This window comes from Cetorhinus maximus, chromosome 7, assembly GCF_964194155.1.
Source record: "Cetorhinus maximus chromosome 7, sCetMax3.hap1.1, whole genome shotgun sequence".
In the NCBI taxonomy this organism is placed as follows: domain Eukaryota; kingdom Metazoa; phylum Chordata; class Chondrichthyes; order Lamniformes; family Cetorhinidae; genus Cetorhinus; species Cetorhinus maximus.
In genome coordinates, this window is record NC_135885.1 from 104994241 (window position 1) to 105014079 (window position 19839).

The window sequence follows — 19839 nt, forward strand, 5'->3', positions numbered from 1 at the left end:
TAAGGCCTGCCCATCATGACGTCCGCCAGGATGCATTATGCGCTCCCTGTGCGGGCGGAGGGCGGGGGGGGGGGTGGAATTCCCTAAGCAGAGAGTGCGCTCTTTCGTGCATGTGCGCGAAGGAGTGTGCTCATCTTCCTGAGGCTAAGTGCTGCCTCAGAGAGGTCGGCTCTACAATAAAAAATCTGGAAAATAGAAAAAAAAATTTCCCTGACATGTCCCCTCATGTGACACTGTCACATGAGTTGAAGCATGTCCATAAATTTTATATACACTTTAATTACATTTTTTAAAACCTACATCAAACCTCATCCCGCCCATGGATGCGGTTTTGTGCTTTTTCTAATGCCCGCCAGGGCTCCCGGCCTGCCTGCCAACCTTAAGGTTGGACGGGCAGGTCCATTAATTAGCTTAATGACTCTGTCAATGGTCTCAATTGACCATTGACATGTCAGTGGGTGCACAGCTGATTCGCTGAGCCCCCACCTACCTGAAAATTTAAATGGGGCAGGGTGATGTCAGGAGTTCCGCCCGATGTCATCCCGCGTCATTTTACGCGTCGGCGAGTGGGCCCTGCCCCCTGCTCGCCGACCAGGAAATCCTGGCCTATGGCTTGTGACTGCAATGGCTTTTAATTAATTATTTTTTTCTTTCACTGACTTGCACAGCAAAAAAGTTCTAACTCTGCATAGAGACCCCTGTGAAGCTGTAAAATACAGAATTCTAACCTCACATAGTGATGCTCCATGATTACCTGTGTCTCATGCTAATGAATGACAATATTCTGCTCTCAAGTTAAATGGGCTCTAAAGGATCACTTCAGTACTAAAAGATATGATTTGCAGACTGGAGGAAGTACTAACAAACTATTTCTCTATCTTCAACACAGCTCTGAGAATTGGTACTATTCACTTGCAGCATAGAAATAAGTCATTGAACCCAGTTCAGCCTCCCCCATTCTAATTGCCCATCTCCCATTCTAATTGCCTCCTCCCCATTCTCATATTGCTCTGTTCCCATCCTTTCTCCCACACGTAGGCAACAACCACCTCTTTAAATGTGTCAATGTTACGTGCCTCAAACAATGAGTTCCACAATCTCATCCCTCTCTGTGTAAAGAAATCCCCCCTTGATTCTTCGTCTGATCTGTTGGTAGCTAACTTTCATATTTATATTTTGCTGAATATCAATGTTGAAAAATTCATAAATGTAAAGGTCAGAAAGAAGGGGCAGAGGCTACTTTGCCAGATCTCTGCCCCTTTTACCTTATTCTATAAATTGATTGACAGGTAATTGGAGCTGGACCTGGACAAGCATTGATGCTGGCCAGCAATCTCACAAAGATAAGACGAGGGCAATATTTCTGGTGACCTACATTTTCTCCTATGCCATTGGATGCCAATTTTCAGTGATGCCTGAAGAACATTAGGTTTGGGGCTATCAATGGGAACTCCATGAAATGGAGGAGAGGGGAAGGGTGTGGATTCCCTGTGACAGCCATAAAACAGGAGGTTGCTACAGATGGATGCTTTCCCCCCCATGTCCCTGGACAATTCTTGGGCTTCAGGCTCTCTGGTTGTTCCTGGAAAGCAACAGCCAGAAGGCTCTAGTGCCAGCATCATAGCTGCAGGCCTCTTAGACCTGGCAACTAAGTTGCTGTTTCTTACCCTGCTTACTGTCACACGGCTCAGGCAGTGGGATAGGCCTCAACTGGGATTGCTTCTAGGTTACATTAATGCCCAGAGCAAAAGATCTTGATCTTCCTGGGCTGAGACAGGTGCTGAGCACTTAGAGTATACAGCTGTTTCCCAAAACGAAGATTGTCGGGGGAAGAAAAATCATTGCTATAATGGCCTAATTCAGGTTACTTAGGATTACACACTGTATTAGCAACAGAGAAGATTGGGAACAGAAAAAAGCTCCTTTGCACCCTCCGCACCCACCCCCGCCATCACCACTACTTACTCATTTTTAGCTATTAAAGCACCCCCGCAAACCTGGTCGTTCTCTATGTTGAAAATATGAACAGTAAAACGTGATAAATAATGCACTCGCATTTATAAAATGAAACGATAGCATGCAACCAGCTTGAAATTTGCCTTAATTATACTTGATAATTTTCTTGCTCAGTGCGAAATTAAGACATCATATCAGTTAAACTATACAGTCACCTTTGAAGTTCCTTCATAAAACACTCATCAAACACAGTTACTATTATAATTCTTATATGCTTCTTGTTTCTGGATTAAACACTGTATAATTTTGTCTGCTTTTAAAGATTTAATGTGCCTTTGTTTTACTTTGAAGCGAATGATCATTTTCAGGCATAAGTTTATAGCAGCTTTATATAGTGAAGATCTTAATAGGTTTACAATTTAGTTCTGCTTAACCCAACCAAATGGACTCTACCCAGTTAAGAAATCAGCTACATTGCTAATTTATCCAATGTATTATTTTATCATTTCAGAAACCTACTGGCTTATTGTCAATGTTAGATGAAGAAAGCCAGACACTTCGAGCAATGGAACAAAACCTCAGCAAACGGCTACATTCCCATTTGGAAACAGCTCACACAAATACTGTTTACATGTCTACAAAGGATGGAAATGGGAACATTTCATCAAAGGATCAAGGTTCAGCCTTCACTATCATGCATTACGCAGGCAGGGTGAGTTGACAGAAATGAGTGATTAGTCACATATGGTTAATTAAGGGCAGCATTTAGATTTGAATAAGTCATTAGTCCTATTGATGAAATTCAAGAATAATTACTAGATTGTCTTGCTCCACAAAGCAGTCTTGAAAACATTTTGTACAACATAATCTAGTCTGAGTAAGGCAAATGACAGTATTTCACTTGTGATGAATAGCATATTGTACATCACAAACATGCCATGGATTTGCTTGCTCGCTGCAAGCTCAAATCTTGGTGATACTTAAAAATCATCCACACACCTTAAAAAAAATGCTGAAGTACTGTTATTTACTTGCACTGTTTGGTTGGTTGTGTATTTCACACCTGGAGAGCCATGCAATGTAGGCAAATGCATCCTTGCTGTGAAGTTTTATGCTGGACTGTTCATTTAACTAGAAAATCAAAATGAATAAATAGCAAGACTCCTAGGCTGATATTTCAGTGCAGTACTGAGGAAGTGCTGCATTGTTCAAATAAGACTTTAACCTGCCTCCCTGTTCTGTGTGGAAAAGATCCCCTAGCATTGCAAATCGGGGCAAGCGAGCATTAGGGTATACCCACATGGCAGGTTTCCCCATGGTGCTAGATGCCATTAACTACACAAACATTGCCTGTGGGCTCCCTATCACCATCCTAACTGCCTCATTAAGCAAAAGGGAGAATTCCTTCCATTCCATTAACACATAACTGCCTAGCGACCATAAGCAGCATCATTATGCACGTCTGTGCCTGCTATCCTGGCAGCAGTCATGACTTCCATCCTGCGCCAGTCCTCTGTGCTGCTTTTATTCCAATCAGACCTCTAAATTACAGGCTGATTATCAGACGACAAGGTTTATCCCCTTGGCCAGGAACAGTCGTTGAACAGGCCTACAACAAGAGCTATCATGAGAAAACATCATCAAGCAAACAAACAATTGTCAATGCTAGATGAAGAAAGCTAGACACTTCAAGCAACACTTCCACTATCTGGACTATTCCAGAGGAATCTTGCAGTACAACATGAAGTGGATATCCAGATTTGTTGTCATCTGCTGTAGGCTGTACAACTTCATCATCATAGTGGACTAGCCCTTACTATTACCTGAATAGCCAGACCATCATGAGGAGGAGCATTGGAGGGAGAGGAGGAGGAGAAGAAGAGGCAGTAACCACAGTGCCCTATCTATCAGAACTCTCAAAGACAAGCTCATCACGTAGCATTTTACCTAAATCAGCCCTCCCATTCCATGCATCAACATGCCTACATTCCTTACCATTTTCCTTACAGCCATCATCCAATTACCTTCCTTCAGTCCAACTCATTATCCTCACTTCACTACAAAGGTAAACATTAACACTGAATCCAGAACAAAAACACATTCTTAATCAACTTAATTACATCTCTATGAGATAGTTTACAGAAACAATTATCCTTGATGTTTATTTTAGAATATATTCTTTTTCATATCCTAGTGCTCCAGAGAAGCATTTTTTATGCTATCTCATCAAGCAAAAGATATTCCATACCCTCAACATGTAGTTATTTTGTGAACACAAGCAACATCATCAACCACGTCTGTGCCCATTACCCTGGCAACAGTCATGATTCAATCATCCTTTACTGGTGCTCTATGCTGTGCTAATTCCAACCAAGCGACTAAATTATAGGCTGGTTATCGTGAAACCAGGCCTATCCCCTTGGCTCATGATTACTGCCAGGAACAGCAGCAGACCAGGCCTACTACAAGATCCATGCTGCCACAGGAAACATTGTCAAGCAAAAAATTAGTGTGCTCAAGCATTGCTTCCATTGCCTGGACTGCTCCAGGGGAGCTATAAGTACATGATTAAACAGGTATCCAGTTTCCCCAGTGGCTACAATTTAGGACAGTGATTCCCTGTTGTGATCCCATTTTAATGCCTCAGACTTGGTGTAACCCCAAGGTTAAAATTTGGGAGGAGGAGTTGTTGACTGGGTTTGGAGGGGAGAGGCGAGACTTCAGTTGCTGAGCAGAGTGGGTTGGAAAGGAGTTGAGCTTGCCCCATCTCCCCCCCTCCTTCACCCCCATCTCCCCACTTCACTTTTCATCTCCCCCTCCTTCACCCCATCTCCCCTTCCTTCACCCCCACCTCCCCGTCCTTCACCTCACCCCCCCCCTCCTTCACCCCCATCTCCCCCTCCAAACATCTCCCTCCTTCACCCCATCTCCCCCTTCTTCACCCTCTCATTTCCCCCTCCTTCAATATCCCATCTCCCGCACCTTCACCCCTCATCTCCCTCTCCTTCACCCTCACCACCCCCGTTTCACTTTCCATCTCTCCTTCCTTCACCCCATCTCCCCTTCCTCCATTCCTCATGTCCCCCTCCTTCATCGCCCCATCATCCCCTCCTTCACTTCCCATATCCCATTCCTTCAACTCCCTTGTGGGATGAGTTGATGAAGATGCAGGGCCGCTCAAAAAAAACAAACACCTACCTATTCACAGGCTTTTTACAGCAGCAGCAATTGGGACTCGGAAAGCAGTCCATTAGGCCATGCCCACTAACAAAAAATGTGAAGATTTAAAGGGGTCACACAGCTGACAGAAAGTAGTCCATGCTTCACAGCAGCCATTTCTGCCTCAGAGCTTATGGTCCCAAAATCTCATCTCATGACCCCACTGGGGGTCGCAACCCACAGCTTGGGAAGCCCTGACTTAGGAGGTTAAAGGAGGTTCCATTAAAGATGCTTCAAAAGATCACTGAGGATGATATTGATCCCCTTGGGCCTTGAGGTCCTGATTGCAGACTACAGCTTTTCTGTGTGGGACAGACTATGTGGCACTAACAAGGACAAAGTAGCTTGTGGAGGAACTGGCATGTTATAATCCTAAGAGAAGGCATCAGGTACCTTTCCCATCTAATGAAGACCACTCTCCTGGAATAGTGCCTCAACACACCTAGACTGCTGAGATATTTTAGAGGCTCCTGTCAACATTGTCCATCAGAGCCAATGCCAGCCATCTGAATTTCCTTGGCAACAGTCTATCCTGCCATGCAAGCTGTCAGGGCTGTCAACAGAGGCTCCACCTGAATGAGTGTCTGCAGGTAAATATAATTTTATTTAGTGTGTAATGTACCTTTAAGAATAATACTTGTAAGGAAGATCACATGATCTGTAGTAACCAATAGCATTCAGTGTAGAGACAGAGTTGGAGTTGAAAAGACACATGTAGTTGCTGCTGAGTATATTGTAAATAAACTTAATGTTTCCACCCAAAAAGTATCTGCAGATATATTCTATCATTAAAGCACAACTCACCCAGCTTACAACAAACTGGCAATGAGGATAAAACAGGATTGAACATAAGAAATCAAGTTAGAAACAAATCGGCACTGTGCGTCGCTCAATGATTGTAAGTAGCAAGATCCGTTAGAATTGAAGAAGTTATTCCCTCTCAAAATGCCACAATTTGGGAGAGTTGATCTATTTGAACCTGCCAAAGGTGATTTGTCTCAATACATAGAACGCCTTACGTTCTTTATTCAAGCAAATGAGATTAGGGGGGAAGAGAAGAGGCGAGCGATCCTCTTGAGAACTTCTGGGAGCAAAACCTACAGCCTGATTCGAAGTTTGATGGCACCCTGTGCCCCAGATTTGAAGAATTTCGATGAATTGCTGGACCTCGTGAATGGTCACTTTCAACCAAAGCCCTCAGTCACGATGCAGAGGTTCAGGTTTAATTCGTGAAATAGAGCCCCGGGTGAGATAATTGCTTGCTATTTGGCAAATTTGAAGCAGCTAATGGAACATTATGAGTTCGGTATGACTCTGAACGACACGCGCAGAGACCGTTGAGTGTGTGGTGTGAAAGAGGACTGTATTCAGAGACGATTATTCTCTGAACTGAATCTGGATTTCAAGAAGGCGCTCGAGATAGTGCTGGTCATGGAAAGCACAGTAGGAGATTCAAAAGCAATACAGGATGCGCAAAATGGCACCATCCTGCACATCGGGCAGGAAACCTCAGCCGACTGAGTCGTGAAAAAGCGAGACTCCGCCGAGAAGCAGGAAACAGCCCCTGCTAGCCGAAGAAAAAAGAAAAATAACTTAGGAGTGAAATCGAAGAATAATTTTAAAGGTGGAAACAGTCAGTCTTCTGGCGATTGGCAGTTTAAAAAAATGGAATGCGACTATAGTCATAGAAATGGACATATGACGAGGCAGTGGAAGGAAAGATTCAAGCAGGCTTGTAAACAAAAGAAGAAGCCCAATGAAATCTAAAATGTAAAAGAGCTTGAAATAACAAATTCGGACATTTACTTGATGTTTAATCTGAAAGTTGGAAAGACAGAACCAATTTTTGTCACAGTGAAAGTAAATGGCAAACCTGTTAGAATGGAAGTGGACACGAGAATTTCCACTGCAGTAATTGGGGAACATACCTTCACATATTTGAATAATGGTGAACATCAATTAAGTTTAGAAGAAACAAGTGCCAAACTAAAAATATATATAGGTGAAGACATTCAAGTAAAAGGCATAAGCAGAGTAAGTGTCCATTATGGAAGCTAATCAGCAGTGCTATCCTTGATGGCGAAGGGCCAAGCCTCCTGGGGCAAAATTGGTTAAAGGAGATTAAGTTAGAATGGGCTGAATTTTCCATTTGGGAGTAAGTGGGCTACCAGAGCTACTTAGAAAGTACGCAACTGTCTTTAAGGATGAACTGCGGAAAATCTAGGGCCTGCAGGCCAAGATTCACGTGGATCCGGAAGCAGCCCCTCGCTTCATAAAGCAATACTGCTGCCATATGCCCTGTGAGAAAAAGTCGGCATTGAACTGAACAGGCTAGAGAAACTGGGTATTATACAACCTGCTCAGTTCTCAGAATGGGCAGCATTCATAGTCCATTTCCTTAAGCCCGATCAAAGCGTCTGAATTTGTGGAGACTACAAACTGACGGTTAACAGAGTAGCCAAGCTAGACAGGCACTCCGTTCCAAAAATCAAAAACCTGTATGCCAAGCTGGCAGGAGGACAACGTATGCAAAGCTTGACGTGAGTCATGCTTATCAATAATTAGAATTGGATAATGCCTCCTGGGAATTTGCCAAAATTAATACCCACAAAGGATTGTACCAATATACACAATTGCCTGTCAGAGTCTCCTCAGCTTGTGCCATCTTTCAGAGAACAATGGAAAGCTTACTGCAGGGACTGTCGCAGGTTGTAGTCTATTTATTGGTGACAGGATTCACCGAAAAGAACATTTGGCAAACTTAAAAGAAGTCTTAAAATGTTTCTTACAAGCTGGAGTGCATTTAAAAAAAGAAAAGTGCATGTTCCAAATGAGAGAGGTAATCTATTTGGGTCACTGGGTAGATTCACAGGGCCTCCACCCGGTTGAGGAGAAAGTGAGGAGCCATAAGAGAGGCACCTGTGCCAAAGAACACCTCAGAGCTCAAATCATTCCTAGCAATGATCAACTATTATGGGCTGTTCTTACCAATTTGTCTACAATGCTTGCCCCCTGCATTCTCTACTCAAAAAGAACCAATGTTGGTCTTGGGAGGCGCCCCAGAAAGAAGCTTTCATAAAGGTGAAACAATTGTTGCACTCATCCAATCTATTAGTGCATTATGACCAGACGAAAAAATTGGTGCTGACATGTGATGCATCGGTCTACGGAGTGGAAGCAATGCTCTCTCGTCGGATGGATGATGGCACAGAACAGCCAATAGGTTATGTATCAAGAATGGTCACCACAGCCAAAAAGGGATACTTGCAGATAGCAAAAGATGGCTTGTCCATCACCTTTGGTGCCAAGAAATTTCACCAGTACGTACAAGGCTGTAATTTTACAATCGTTTCAGACCACAAGCCATTGCTAGGATTGTTTAGTAAGGACAAAGCTATACCACCCATAGCCTCAGCAAGAATACAATGATGGGCTTTAATTCTGGCAGCATACGAATACACTTTCGTACGTAAGTCTGGTAATCAAATCACAAATGCCAATGTCCTTAGTCGTTTGCCTTTACAAGAAAATGACGAGTACGTTCCAGTTCCACAGGAACTTGTTTTACTGTTAAATTTCTTAGATTCTTCACCGGTATGTGCTCAACAGATCAGAGACTGGACAATTCGGGACCCAGTCCTATCTCAAGTATAAGAACAAGTGCTGCATAGTTGGTCACAGGAGCCCGTATCTGACAAAATGAAAGCGTACTTCAACAGAAGGCATGAAATAACCAGCCAGGATGACATCTTATTGTGGGGTGCATGAGTGGTAGTTCCTCCAAAGGGAAGGGAGCCACTTTTAATTGAACTTAACAGTGTCCATCCAGGAATTTCCCGAATGAAGACCATAGCACGCAGATATCTATGGTGACCTGGGATGGATGGTGAAATAGAGAGTTTAGTAAAGCACTATGTGCAATGTCAGCACCTACAAAAGTTGCCAGCGACAGCTCCATTACACCCATGGGAGTGGCCAGGTAGACCCTCTGTGCGGTTACACATTGACTGCTTTGGACCTTTTCTGGCAACAATGTTTCTGTTTATTTTCAATGCCCATTCAAAATGGCTGGACGTATATGAGATGAATTCACCACATCTGAGAAACTACGTCAGAGTTTTACCATTCACGGACTACCAGAAGTAGTCGTTTCCGATAACGGCTTGGCATTTATTAGTGCTGAGTTTCAACTGTTTATCAGCTTCAACGATATCACTCATGAAAACTGCACTGTACCACCCTTCTCCAAACGGACTGGCCAAAAGAGCGGTTCAAACGTTCAAGGCTGTCATGAAAAGGCTAACTGGCGATTCCTTAGCAACTAAACTAGCACACTTTCTTTTTCATTACTGGGCTACCCATCACACAACAGGTATCACGTCTGTGGAGCTATTGTTGAAGCACCATCCCAGGACGAGATTGAGATTAATAATGCCGAATTTAGAGGGGTAGGTGGAAACGAGTCAGGGAAGGCAGAAAACTGGACATGACTGGTATAGTCACGACAGGAAATTTACTGTGGGAGAGCCGGTATACGTGAAGAACATGGGGAAGGACCAAACTGGTTACCTGGTGAAATAAGTGCGGTGACTGGACCTCTATCTTACCACATGGAGCTAGAAAGCTGGATCATCTGTAAACATAAGGACCATTTAAGGAAGAGATGGACAAATCACCAAAATTTGGTTCCACCAGTGACCATGACCGGGTCTGCGTTTCCTGTTGAGGATACTCAACCCAGAACTGACATGTCTGATGTTCCTGTAAGAGTTGAGAATACAGAGCTGCAAGTGCCCACCGAATCACCTGATGTTCAGGCAACTCCAGAAAAGGAGGTTCCTGACAAAGAATCTGAAGTTGTAGAGCTGTGACATTCCACATGTACCAGGAAACCACCTGAAAGACTGGACTTGTAAATTCCTTACCCAGTGTAAATATTATGTGTCTTGAAAAATATGTACTTGTAAATATAATATGCATGAGTTAAGAATAATATTTGTTAGGAAGATCACATGATCTGTAGTAACCAATAGCAATCAGTGTAGAGACAGAATTGGAGTTGAAAAGACACATGTAGTTGCTGCTGAGTATATTGTAAATAAACCTAGTGTTTCCACCCAAGAAGTGTCTGCAGATCAGCTCCATCATTAATAGCACAACTCGGCCACCCTGCAACAGTGTCACTGTGTTGCTAGTGGAGCTGATTGCTCAGTTCATGTCAGATAGAATGGTATCCATGCTTTGTGTAAAGACTTGTGACAAGCTGCAGCTGGATGCTTCTGTGAAAGCTCTCTAGCAGGCTGTCAGTGCACCTAACATTCCCTGGTAAATGCCCATGACAAGCCCCCACAACTCCCTCCGACCACCCAACCCCCTCAAACTGCCCTGACCACCCAACTACCCCCCCCACCACCCACATCTCACACACTTACTGTATCTCCCCCCCCCCCTCACCCACATCTCACACACTTACTGTATCTCCATAGCTTGACAATGTGCTGGTGCATTTAAACTTACTTTAATATGGCAGTTCGTGCCATAAAAAGAGGGTATGACTTGATTTCCCCCAATGATCCCACACTGCGAGGGAAGGATTCCAGGAGCAGTTACAATCCAGATTCCTCAGCGGGCCTAGGTTAGAAGTCCAGGTGAGAAATGTGGAGTTCCAGTCTAAAGTAAGAAAATAAGAGCAGAGTGACAATCCAATGCCACTTGGACTGCCACTTCCTGGAAGATTCAGCCCAAAATGATTTGCTAAGTATCCTGCCATCACCTCCTTTATAAGGATTCTAGCAATTTCCCTATGACAAATGTTAGGCTAACTGGCCCATAGTTTCCTTCTTTCTTTCTTCCTCCTTTTTTGAATACAGTTGTTACATTTGCTACTTTCCAATCCACTAGGACCCTTCCAGAATCTAATGAATTTTGGAAGATTACAACCAATGCCTGTGCTCTCTCTGCAGCCACTTCTTTGAAGACCCTAGGATGCAGGCCATTTGGTCTTGGGGATTTGTCAGCCTTTTGGTCTAATAATTTTCCCAGCACCTTTTTCCTAGTGATGGTAATTGTTTTAAATGCCTCCCTCCCGTTCACCTCTTGATTTTCAGGTATCTTTAGCAAGTTTTCTAATTCTCCCACAGTGAAGGCAGACACAAAATACTTGTTCAATGCCTCCGCCATTTCCTTGCTTTCCATTATCAATTTCCCAGGCTCACTCTTTAGAGGACCAACACTAGCTTTAGTCACTATTTTCTTCTTTAAACACTTGTAGAAACTCTTACTATCGTTTTTTATAACACCAGCTTTCCTTCTCTCATACTCTGCTTTCCCCCTCTCTTATTTTTTAAGTCATTCTTTGCTCGTTCTTAAAATCTTACCAATCTTCTGACTTACCGTTAATCTTTGCTGATTTTTACGATGTTCCTTTCAATTTGATACTATCCTGAACTTCCTTAGTTAGCCACAGATGATGCATCCTTCTCAAAGAGTCTTTCTTTCTCACTGGGATAAATCTTTGCTGAGAGTTATCTCCTTAAAAGTCTGCCAGTGCATCTCTATGGGCTTATTTTTTAACTTAGTCTCCCAGCTCACTTTGGCTAGCTCTGCCTTCATAACCTTATAATTAACTTTATTCAGATTTAAAATTTAAACCGCTAGTTTTAGGCCCACACTACTCCCCTTCTGGCTAACAATGATAGATTGATCAGCAGACACTTCTTGGGAAGCTTTACGTTTATTTACAATGTACTCAGCAACATCTCTCTCTCTCCTTTAAATGGTCCTAATGTTTTCGGATGATCCAGCTTTTCACCTCCACGTGGTAAGATAGGGGTCCAGCCACCGCACTTATTTCACCCGGAAACCACTTTGGTCTTTCCCCAATGTTCTTCATGTACGCCGGCTCTCCTACGGTAAATTTCCTCTCGCGACTATGCCAGTCGTGTCTAGTTTTCTAGCTTTCGTGACTCCTTTCCACCTTCCCCCCTAAATTTGGCATTATTAAGTTCAATCTCGCCCTGTGACGGCGTTTCAGCAATAACTACGCAGGTGTGACACCTGTTGTTGCATGAGGGATAGTCCTGTTTTGAGAAAGAAAGCTTGGTCGCCATGGAATCGCCAGTTAGCTTTATCATGCCTGCCTTGAACTTTTGAATCACCCTTTAGGACATTCCGTTTGAGGAAGGGTCATATGGTGCAGTTTTCACGAGTGATACCGTTGAGGTTGATAAACCATTGAAACCCAGCACTCATAAAAGTCGTTTTTTATCAGAAACGACTACTTCTGGTAGTCCGTGAATGGCAAAACTCTGACGTAGTTTCGCAATTGTAGTGGCCGACGTCGGTGGCTTCACCTCATTTACATTCAATCATTTGGAATGGGCTTTGATAATAAGCAGAAACATTGTTGCCAGGAAGGGTCCAACGGAGTCAATGTGTAACTGCACCCAGGGTCTGACTGGCCACTCCCATGGGTGTAATGGCACTGTTGCTGGCAACTTCTGCAGTTGCCGACATTGCACCCGGTTTAACTTTACTAAACTCTCTATTTCACCATCCTTCCCTGGCCACCATAGATAGCTGTGTGCTACGGTCTTCATTCGGGAAATTCCTGGATGGGAATTGTGTTGTTCAATAAGATGCCTTCCTGGCTGGTTATTTCATGTCTTCTGTTAAAGTATGGTTTCCTTTCGTCAGATATGGCCTTTGTGACCAACCGTGTAGCACTTGTTCTTGTACTTGAGATAGGACTGGGTCCCAACTTGTCCAGTATCAGATCTGTCAAGCACATACCAGCGAGGAATCTAAGAATTTAACAGTCAAACAAGTTCCTGTGGATCTGGGACGTGCTCAGCATTTTGTTGTAAAGGCAAAGAGCTAAGGACATCTGCGTTTGTGATTTGATTACCAGGCCTATGTACAAAGATGTATTCATGTACTGCCAGAATCAAGGCCCATCGTTGTATTCTTGCTGAGGCTATGGGTGATATCACCTTGTCCTCACTAAACAACCCTAGCAATGTGGTCTGAAATGATTGTAAAATGATGGCTGTGTTCGTACTGGTGAAATTTCTTGGCACCAAAGGTGATGGACAAGCCGTCTTTTGCTATCTGCGAGTATCCCTTTTTGGCTGTGGTAAGCGGTCTTGATATGTAACCTATTAGCTGTTCCATGCCGTTGTCTATCCGATGAGAGAGCACTGCTCCCACACTGTATGGAGATGCAGCACATGTCAACACTCACTCTTTCGTCTGGTCATAATGCACTAATAGATTGGACGAGTGCAACAATTGTTTCACCTTTATAAAAGCTTCTTTCTGGGGCACCTCCCAAGACCAACATTGGTTCTTTTTGTATAGAGAATGCAGGGGGGCCAGCACTGTAGACAAACTGGGTAAGAACCGCCCATATTAGCTGATCATTCCTAGGAATGATTTGAGCTCTGAGGCGTTCTTTGGCACAGGTGCCTCTCTTATGGCTCCTCACTTTCTCCTCAACCGGGTGGAGGCCCTGTGAATCTACCCGGTGACCCAAACAGATTACCTCTCTCACTTGGAATGTGCACTTTTCTTTTTTTAAATGAACTCCAGCTTGCAAGAAAAATTTTAAGACGTCTTTCAAGTTTGCCAAATGCTCTTTCTCAGTGAGTCCTGTCACCATAACATCATCTAAATAGACTACAACCTGGGGCAGTCCCTGCAGTAAGCTTTCCATTGTTCTCTGAAAGATGGCACCAGAGGAGGTGACTCTGAAAGGCAATTGTGTACATTGGTACAACCCTTTGTGGGTATTAATTGTGACAAATTCCCAGGAGGCATTATCCAACTCTAATTGTTGATAAGCATGACTCATGTCAAGCTTTGTGTACATTGCCCCTCCTGCCAGCTTGGCAAACAGGTCTTCAATTTTTGGAATGGGGTATCTGTCTAGCTTAGCTACTTTATTAACCGTCAGTTTGTAGCCTCCACAAATTCGGACACTTTGGTCAGGTTTAAGGATGGGGACTATGGGTGCTGCCCATTCTGAGAACTGAACAGATTGTATAATACCCAGTTCCTCTAGTCTGTTCAGTTCAATGTCGATTTTTTATCGCAGGGCATATGGCACCAGTCTCACCTTCATGCAGTGAAAGGTTGCTTCTGGATCCACATGAATCTTGGCATGCAGGCCCTGGATTTTCCCCAGTTCATCCTTAAAGACAGTTGCGTACTTTCTAAATAGCTCTGGTAGCCCACTTGTTCTCAACTGGAAAATTTTGGTCCATTCTAACTTAACCTCCTTTAACCAATTTTGCCCCAGGAGGCTTGGCCCTTCACCTGCTACCACCATCAAGGATAGCCCTGCCGATTGGCTTCCATAATGAACACTTAATCTGCTTATGCCTTTAACTTGAATGTCTTCACCCGTATATGTTTTTAGCTTGACATCTGTTTCTTCCAAACTTAATTGATGTTCACCATTATTCAAATATGTGAAGGTATGTTTCCCAATTACTGCAGTGGAAATTCTCGTGTCCACTTCCATTCTAACAGGTTTGCCATTTAATTTCACTGTGACAAAGATTGGTTCTGTCTTTCTAACCTTCAAATTAAACACCAAGTAAATGTCTGAATTTGTCGTTTCAGGCTCTTTTATATTGTAGATTTCATTGGGCTTCTTCTTTTGTTTACAAGCCTGCTTGAATCTGTCCTTGCACTGCCTCATTATATGTCAATTTCTGTGACAATGGTAGCATTCGATTTTTTTAAACTGCCAACCACTAAAAGACTGACTGTTTCCACCTCTACTAAAATTATTCTTTGATTTTGCTGCTAAGTTATTTTTCTTTATTCTTCAGCTAGCTTCTCAGCAGCGTCTCACTTTTTCGTGCCTCTTTCGGCTGAGGTTTCCCGCCTGATGTGGAGGACGGCGCCATTTTGTGCACCCTGCATGGCTTTTGAATCTCTTACTGTGCTTCCCATGGCCAATGCTATCTCTAGTGCCTTCTTGAAATCCAGATTCAATTCGGACAATAATCTTTTCCAAATAGTGTCATCTTTCATACCACACACTAAATGATCTCTGCACATGTCATTCAGAGTCGTACCAAACTCACAATATTCTGTTAGCTGCTTCAGATTTGCCGCATAGTAGCATGCAATTGTTTCATTCGGCGCTCTGTTTCATAAATTAAACCTGAGCCTGTGCATTGTGACTGAGGGCTTTGGTTGAAAGTGACTGTTCACCAGGTCCAATAATTCATCAAAATCTTTTGAATCTGGGGCACTGGGTGCCATCAAACTTCAAATCAGACTATAGGTTTTGCTTCCACAAGTACTCAAGAGGATCACTAACCTCCTCTTTTCCCCCGTAATTCATTCGCTTGAAAAAAGAACATGACCGTTTTATGTATTGAGGCCAATCACCTGTGGCTGGTTCAAAAGGATCAATTCTCCCAAATTGTGACATTTTGAGAGAGGATACCTTCTTCAATTCTAACAGAGCTTGCTACTTACAATCACTGGGCGAGGTACAGTGCCAATTTGTTTCTAACTCGATTTCTTCTGTTTAATCCTGTTTTATCCTCATCACCAGTTTGTTGTAGGGTGGCCAAGTTGTACTATTAATGATAGAGTTGATCAGCAGGCACTTCTTGGGTGGAAATTTTAAGTTTAATTACAATATACTCAGCAGCAAAGAAACGTGTGCATTCAGCTCCAACTCTATCTGCACCCTGACTGCTGAGGTAGCCTTCGCTACTCTCCTATTGGTCACAGATCATGTGATTTTCTTTAACAAGTTTTATTCTTAAAGGTACATTGCACACTAAATAAAACCATAATTATTACACCTTCAAACTGAACATGAAATTCTATCACGTTATGATCACTGTCACCTAGAGGCCCCTTTACCATGAGGTTATTGATTAATTCTGTCTCATTGCTCATTACCAGGTCTAGAATTACCTGCTCCCTGGTTTGCTCTAGAACATAATGCTCTAAGAAATTGTCCGGAATACACCCTATGAACCCATTTTCCAGGCTACCTTTGTTAATCTGATTCACCCAATCTACGTGTAAGTTAAAGTCATCTTTCTTACAGGCCCCATTTATTTCTTCTGTATACTATGTCCGATGGCATAACTACTGTTGGGGGCTATAAACTACTCCCACAAGTGACCTCTTACCTTTCCTTTTTCCTATCTCTACCAAAACCATTTCAACATCTTGCTTTTTCACGCTAACATCATCTCTCACCACTTTATTAATGACATCCTTAATTAACAGAGCTACTGCACCACCTTTTCCTAGCTTCCTATCTTTTCAAATCTTTTCAACTAGCTCCATTTAGTTCACCTTCTACCATCCAGATAGTTGCATGATACAATGAGAATGGACGTGTTAACTAATCATAGCTTTCAATCTCTATCAATTAATCTACCACAGACCTAGACATGACATAATGAAAATGCCAGTGGTGGAAAGCTTTGGAACCATAGGTCTAAAGTCACCTGTCCCTCTCAAGCATGCTATGCTTACGGCATCTCAAATCACCCTTTTACCGTATCCCAAATCTATCTAATTTGCATTTAAATTAATCAATGCTAACTGTTTCCAGCATTTCAATAGATATCCACTCATTCAATGAAATATTGTTTCTACAGATTAGTTACGAAATTAGCTCTCTTCGAGCACAGGCTGTCTTCTGGATCTACTTTTCCAGACATGATGAAATAGTTTGGCATGGCCTACACGATCTAGTCATTTCAGAATCCTGAAAAAAGAAATCATGGGGCAGAATTTTGCCCTTGGCGTGTGGGCTCGGCAGGGGGTGGGTGGGGGCAGTCGGCAAGCTGACCGCCAGCTGCGATCTGGCCTGGAAGCAATTTCACACTGGTGGGCCAGTTAAGGTCCATTCAGCATGAAACAGAAGCGGCAGTGCTGAGCGCTGCCTGTGCGAGCGGGGGGAGGAGTGCAAGCGAGGCGAGCCATTTTACACTCAGTGGGTCATGCACGTACACACCCGCCGAGAGTAATTTTTCTGATTTTTCTGCCCATCATCCCTCATGCTTCTCTTTTGGCTACATATAGTGACACCATTACTCCCAGCCAGAATGGAAATAATGGGGTAATTTCCCTGTCAAGCACACCTGGAAATCATACTGTTGTAAATGGCTGGGATTGATTTTATACATATAATATGTGTATAACTATCCTCCACATAGTTTGCTGTAGTTTGTAGAGACCTTTTTAAAGACTCTAGGTTGTTGCTGTGGTGCACTATTTAAATAGACACTAGTGTAAAATAAACAGTTTGTTGTTTTCTGGTGTTAAGTCCCACCCCACCTCCAACTCATTGGCTGATACATTGATGTTAATGGACACTCTGTTCTCTTTTCCACTGACCATGATCTATAAGGTTCAAATCAGGTATGATGGAATATGCTGCTCTCACCTTGATGGCTACATCCTCAGCAACATTCAATAAGCTCAACACCATTCAAGGCAGCAGTTTATTTGATTGCATTTACCGCTGGACTCAAAATCAACCTCCTCCACCGAAGGTCACTACAGCAGCAATAGGTGCGATTTGCAGACAGCACTGCACCAACTCACCATGGTTACTTCGACCACATGTTCCTCCACTACGAACTCTACCACCAAGAAAAAGAAGAGCAGAATTTTTATAGGAATGTCATCGCATCTAAGTTAGCTTGCATACTATCTTGTCAGATATATATCAGAGTGCCTTCAACTTAGCTATGTCAAATTCCTGCAGTTTCCTACCTCATGGCATTGTGGGAGCACCATCACCATAAAGACTGCAGTGATTCAAAAAGAATATCTATCACCACCTTCTCAGAACAATAAAGATAGACAGGAAAAAATGTGGCCTTGCCCGCAACAACCAGATCCCAAGAGCAAAAATAAAAAAAATAGTTTGATTTTAAAAAAAGCGAGATAAATTTCTCAATTGATTGTGACTTTGACAAGGAAAATGACTAAAGAATTGCCCTTTAGGTTCAAGTTTAAAGTATTGATTTGTATGAAGTATTATAATGGTGCATCTGTCTGTGTCATTGGGTAGGATTGATATTTTTATGTGACAGTGGAACAGCTAGAAGTACTTATCCAGTATTTCTAATCCTTTCAATTACAACTGAAGTCTTATTCCGTATGATACCCTCTTCTGGACACTTTCGCTCCGACTCCCATTTTCAGCCAAATACAAAAATACAAAGAGCAATTTGTGTTCACAGTAACCTAGTCGGGAGTTAGACATCATTTCACATATTGATCCTTGCTATGTTTTTCTCCTTTCTCAATTTTCCCTTTAATTTTTTTCTGCTAAAATGTGGAATGAATTTTATGTGCACCAATATCAAGGTAATGTGCAAGTGTGCACTACCAGTAGAAACAAAAAAGACCTCTAAATAATATATTAAAAATTAGGTATGGAAGAAGATGAAAGAATACCACCCCCATGCCATTGACATGGTAGCACACTGGTCCACAAATTACCAGATTTACAGAATTCAATTTTCAATTTACCGCGGTGGCATTTGAACTCACAACTTCTAGGATTTAAGCTCAGCATTATAACCACTACAGTGCCATACATAAGAGAGGCATTTGTTACTTTTTATCTTGTAGGTTGTATTTTAGTCATGTGACAGAAGAAAAGTTGAATTGGTAGCGAGAGTTCAAGACAATTTAAGGATCTTCAGTTTCAATTTGACAAGCACAAATAGAAACGGCTAAGGAGGCGAGTCTTTCAAATTGATTGAGAAAGTGTAAAAGTTAACTTTCATTTCTTCAGCTTATTGAATGGTTTCTTTACTTAAAACTGCTATCAATAGTAAGAAAAATATCTCAGTCATTTCTTCACACCAACAATCATATTCAGGCTGAAGTAAAGAGTCTCTGTGAATTTGAAGAGTGGTTGGCTCCTGTGAACTCGACGGTGAAGGTCAGAGAGACACTGGGCTAGATTTTACAGGCACCATATTTCCCGCCCCAGCCCATCCCGACTGGAAAGTCAGGCATGAAATCGCCCACCCAAAAACTGGCTGACCCACAGCCATTTTACTTTGGGGGCAGCCTTTATTTTTTCAGGGTGAGACTTCTGTAAGGAATATATCTTTTTATTTGTGTTGGATTGTTGTAAAGAACATATCTTTTTATTTTCTGTTGGACTGTGGATTAGAATTATGATGGCTGCATTTAAAGGGCATGTGCACTGGAACAGGATGAGAGATATATACAATGTTGCAGTCCTGAAACAGAGTGTGCCATGAAAGACAGGATGGTGCCAGAAAAGAGACCTGGACTTAGGGAGCTGCTTGACAACAGCATTTTAATTGGATCCTGACCAGGTGACCAAAGTTTTGTGTGATAGCAGTGCAGAAAAAAGCTCCTGCCTGCAAAGAGGAAATATCTAAAATCTCTTTTCCCCATATCTCTATAATCTGTTCTCTCTCTCTGAGGAAACCCCTGTAAATAGCAAAAGGTGAAAAGGCAGGTGCTCAACCAGTGAACTAAATACTGAAAGTGCTGGAAGACCACCTCATGTTATTAACAAGAACTGAAAAGAATTTGGAAAACATCAATCAAAATCAACCCATCGAACCCCTGTACCCCCGAATTGATGCTATTGAACTGTTTTATCCCACCCTTAAAATCCAT

The 19839-nt window shown here is 42.6% G+C and overlaps 1 protein-coding gene across 1 annotated transcript in view; it reads left to right on the top strand.

Annotated features, from left to right (window-relative positions):
- Positions 1-19839, top strand: part of myo16 (myosin XVI) — a 654305-nt gene that overhangs the window by 465979 nt on the left and 168487 nt on the right. The window contains exon 22 of the mRNA XM_078544837.1: positions 2468-2668. Coding sequence (XP_078400963.1) covers positions 2468-2668 — 201 coding nt within the window. The remainder of the gene's footprint in view (positions 1-2467; positions 2669-19839) is intronic.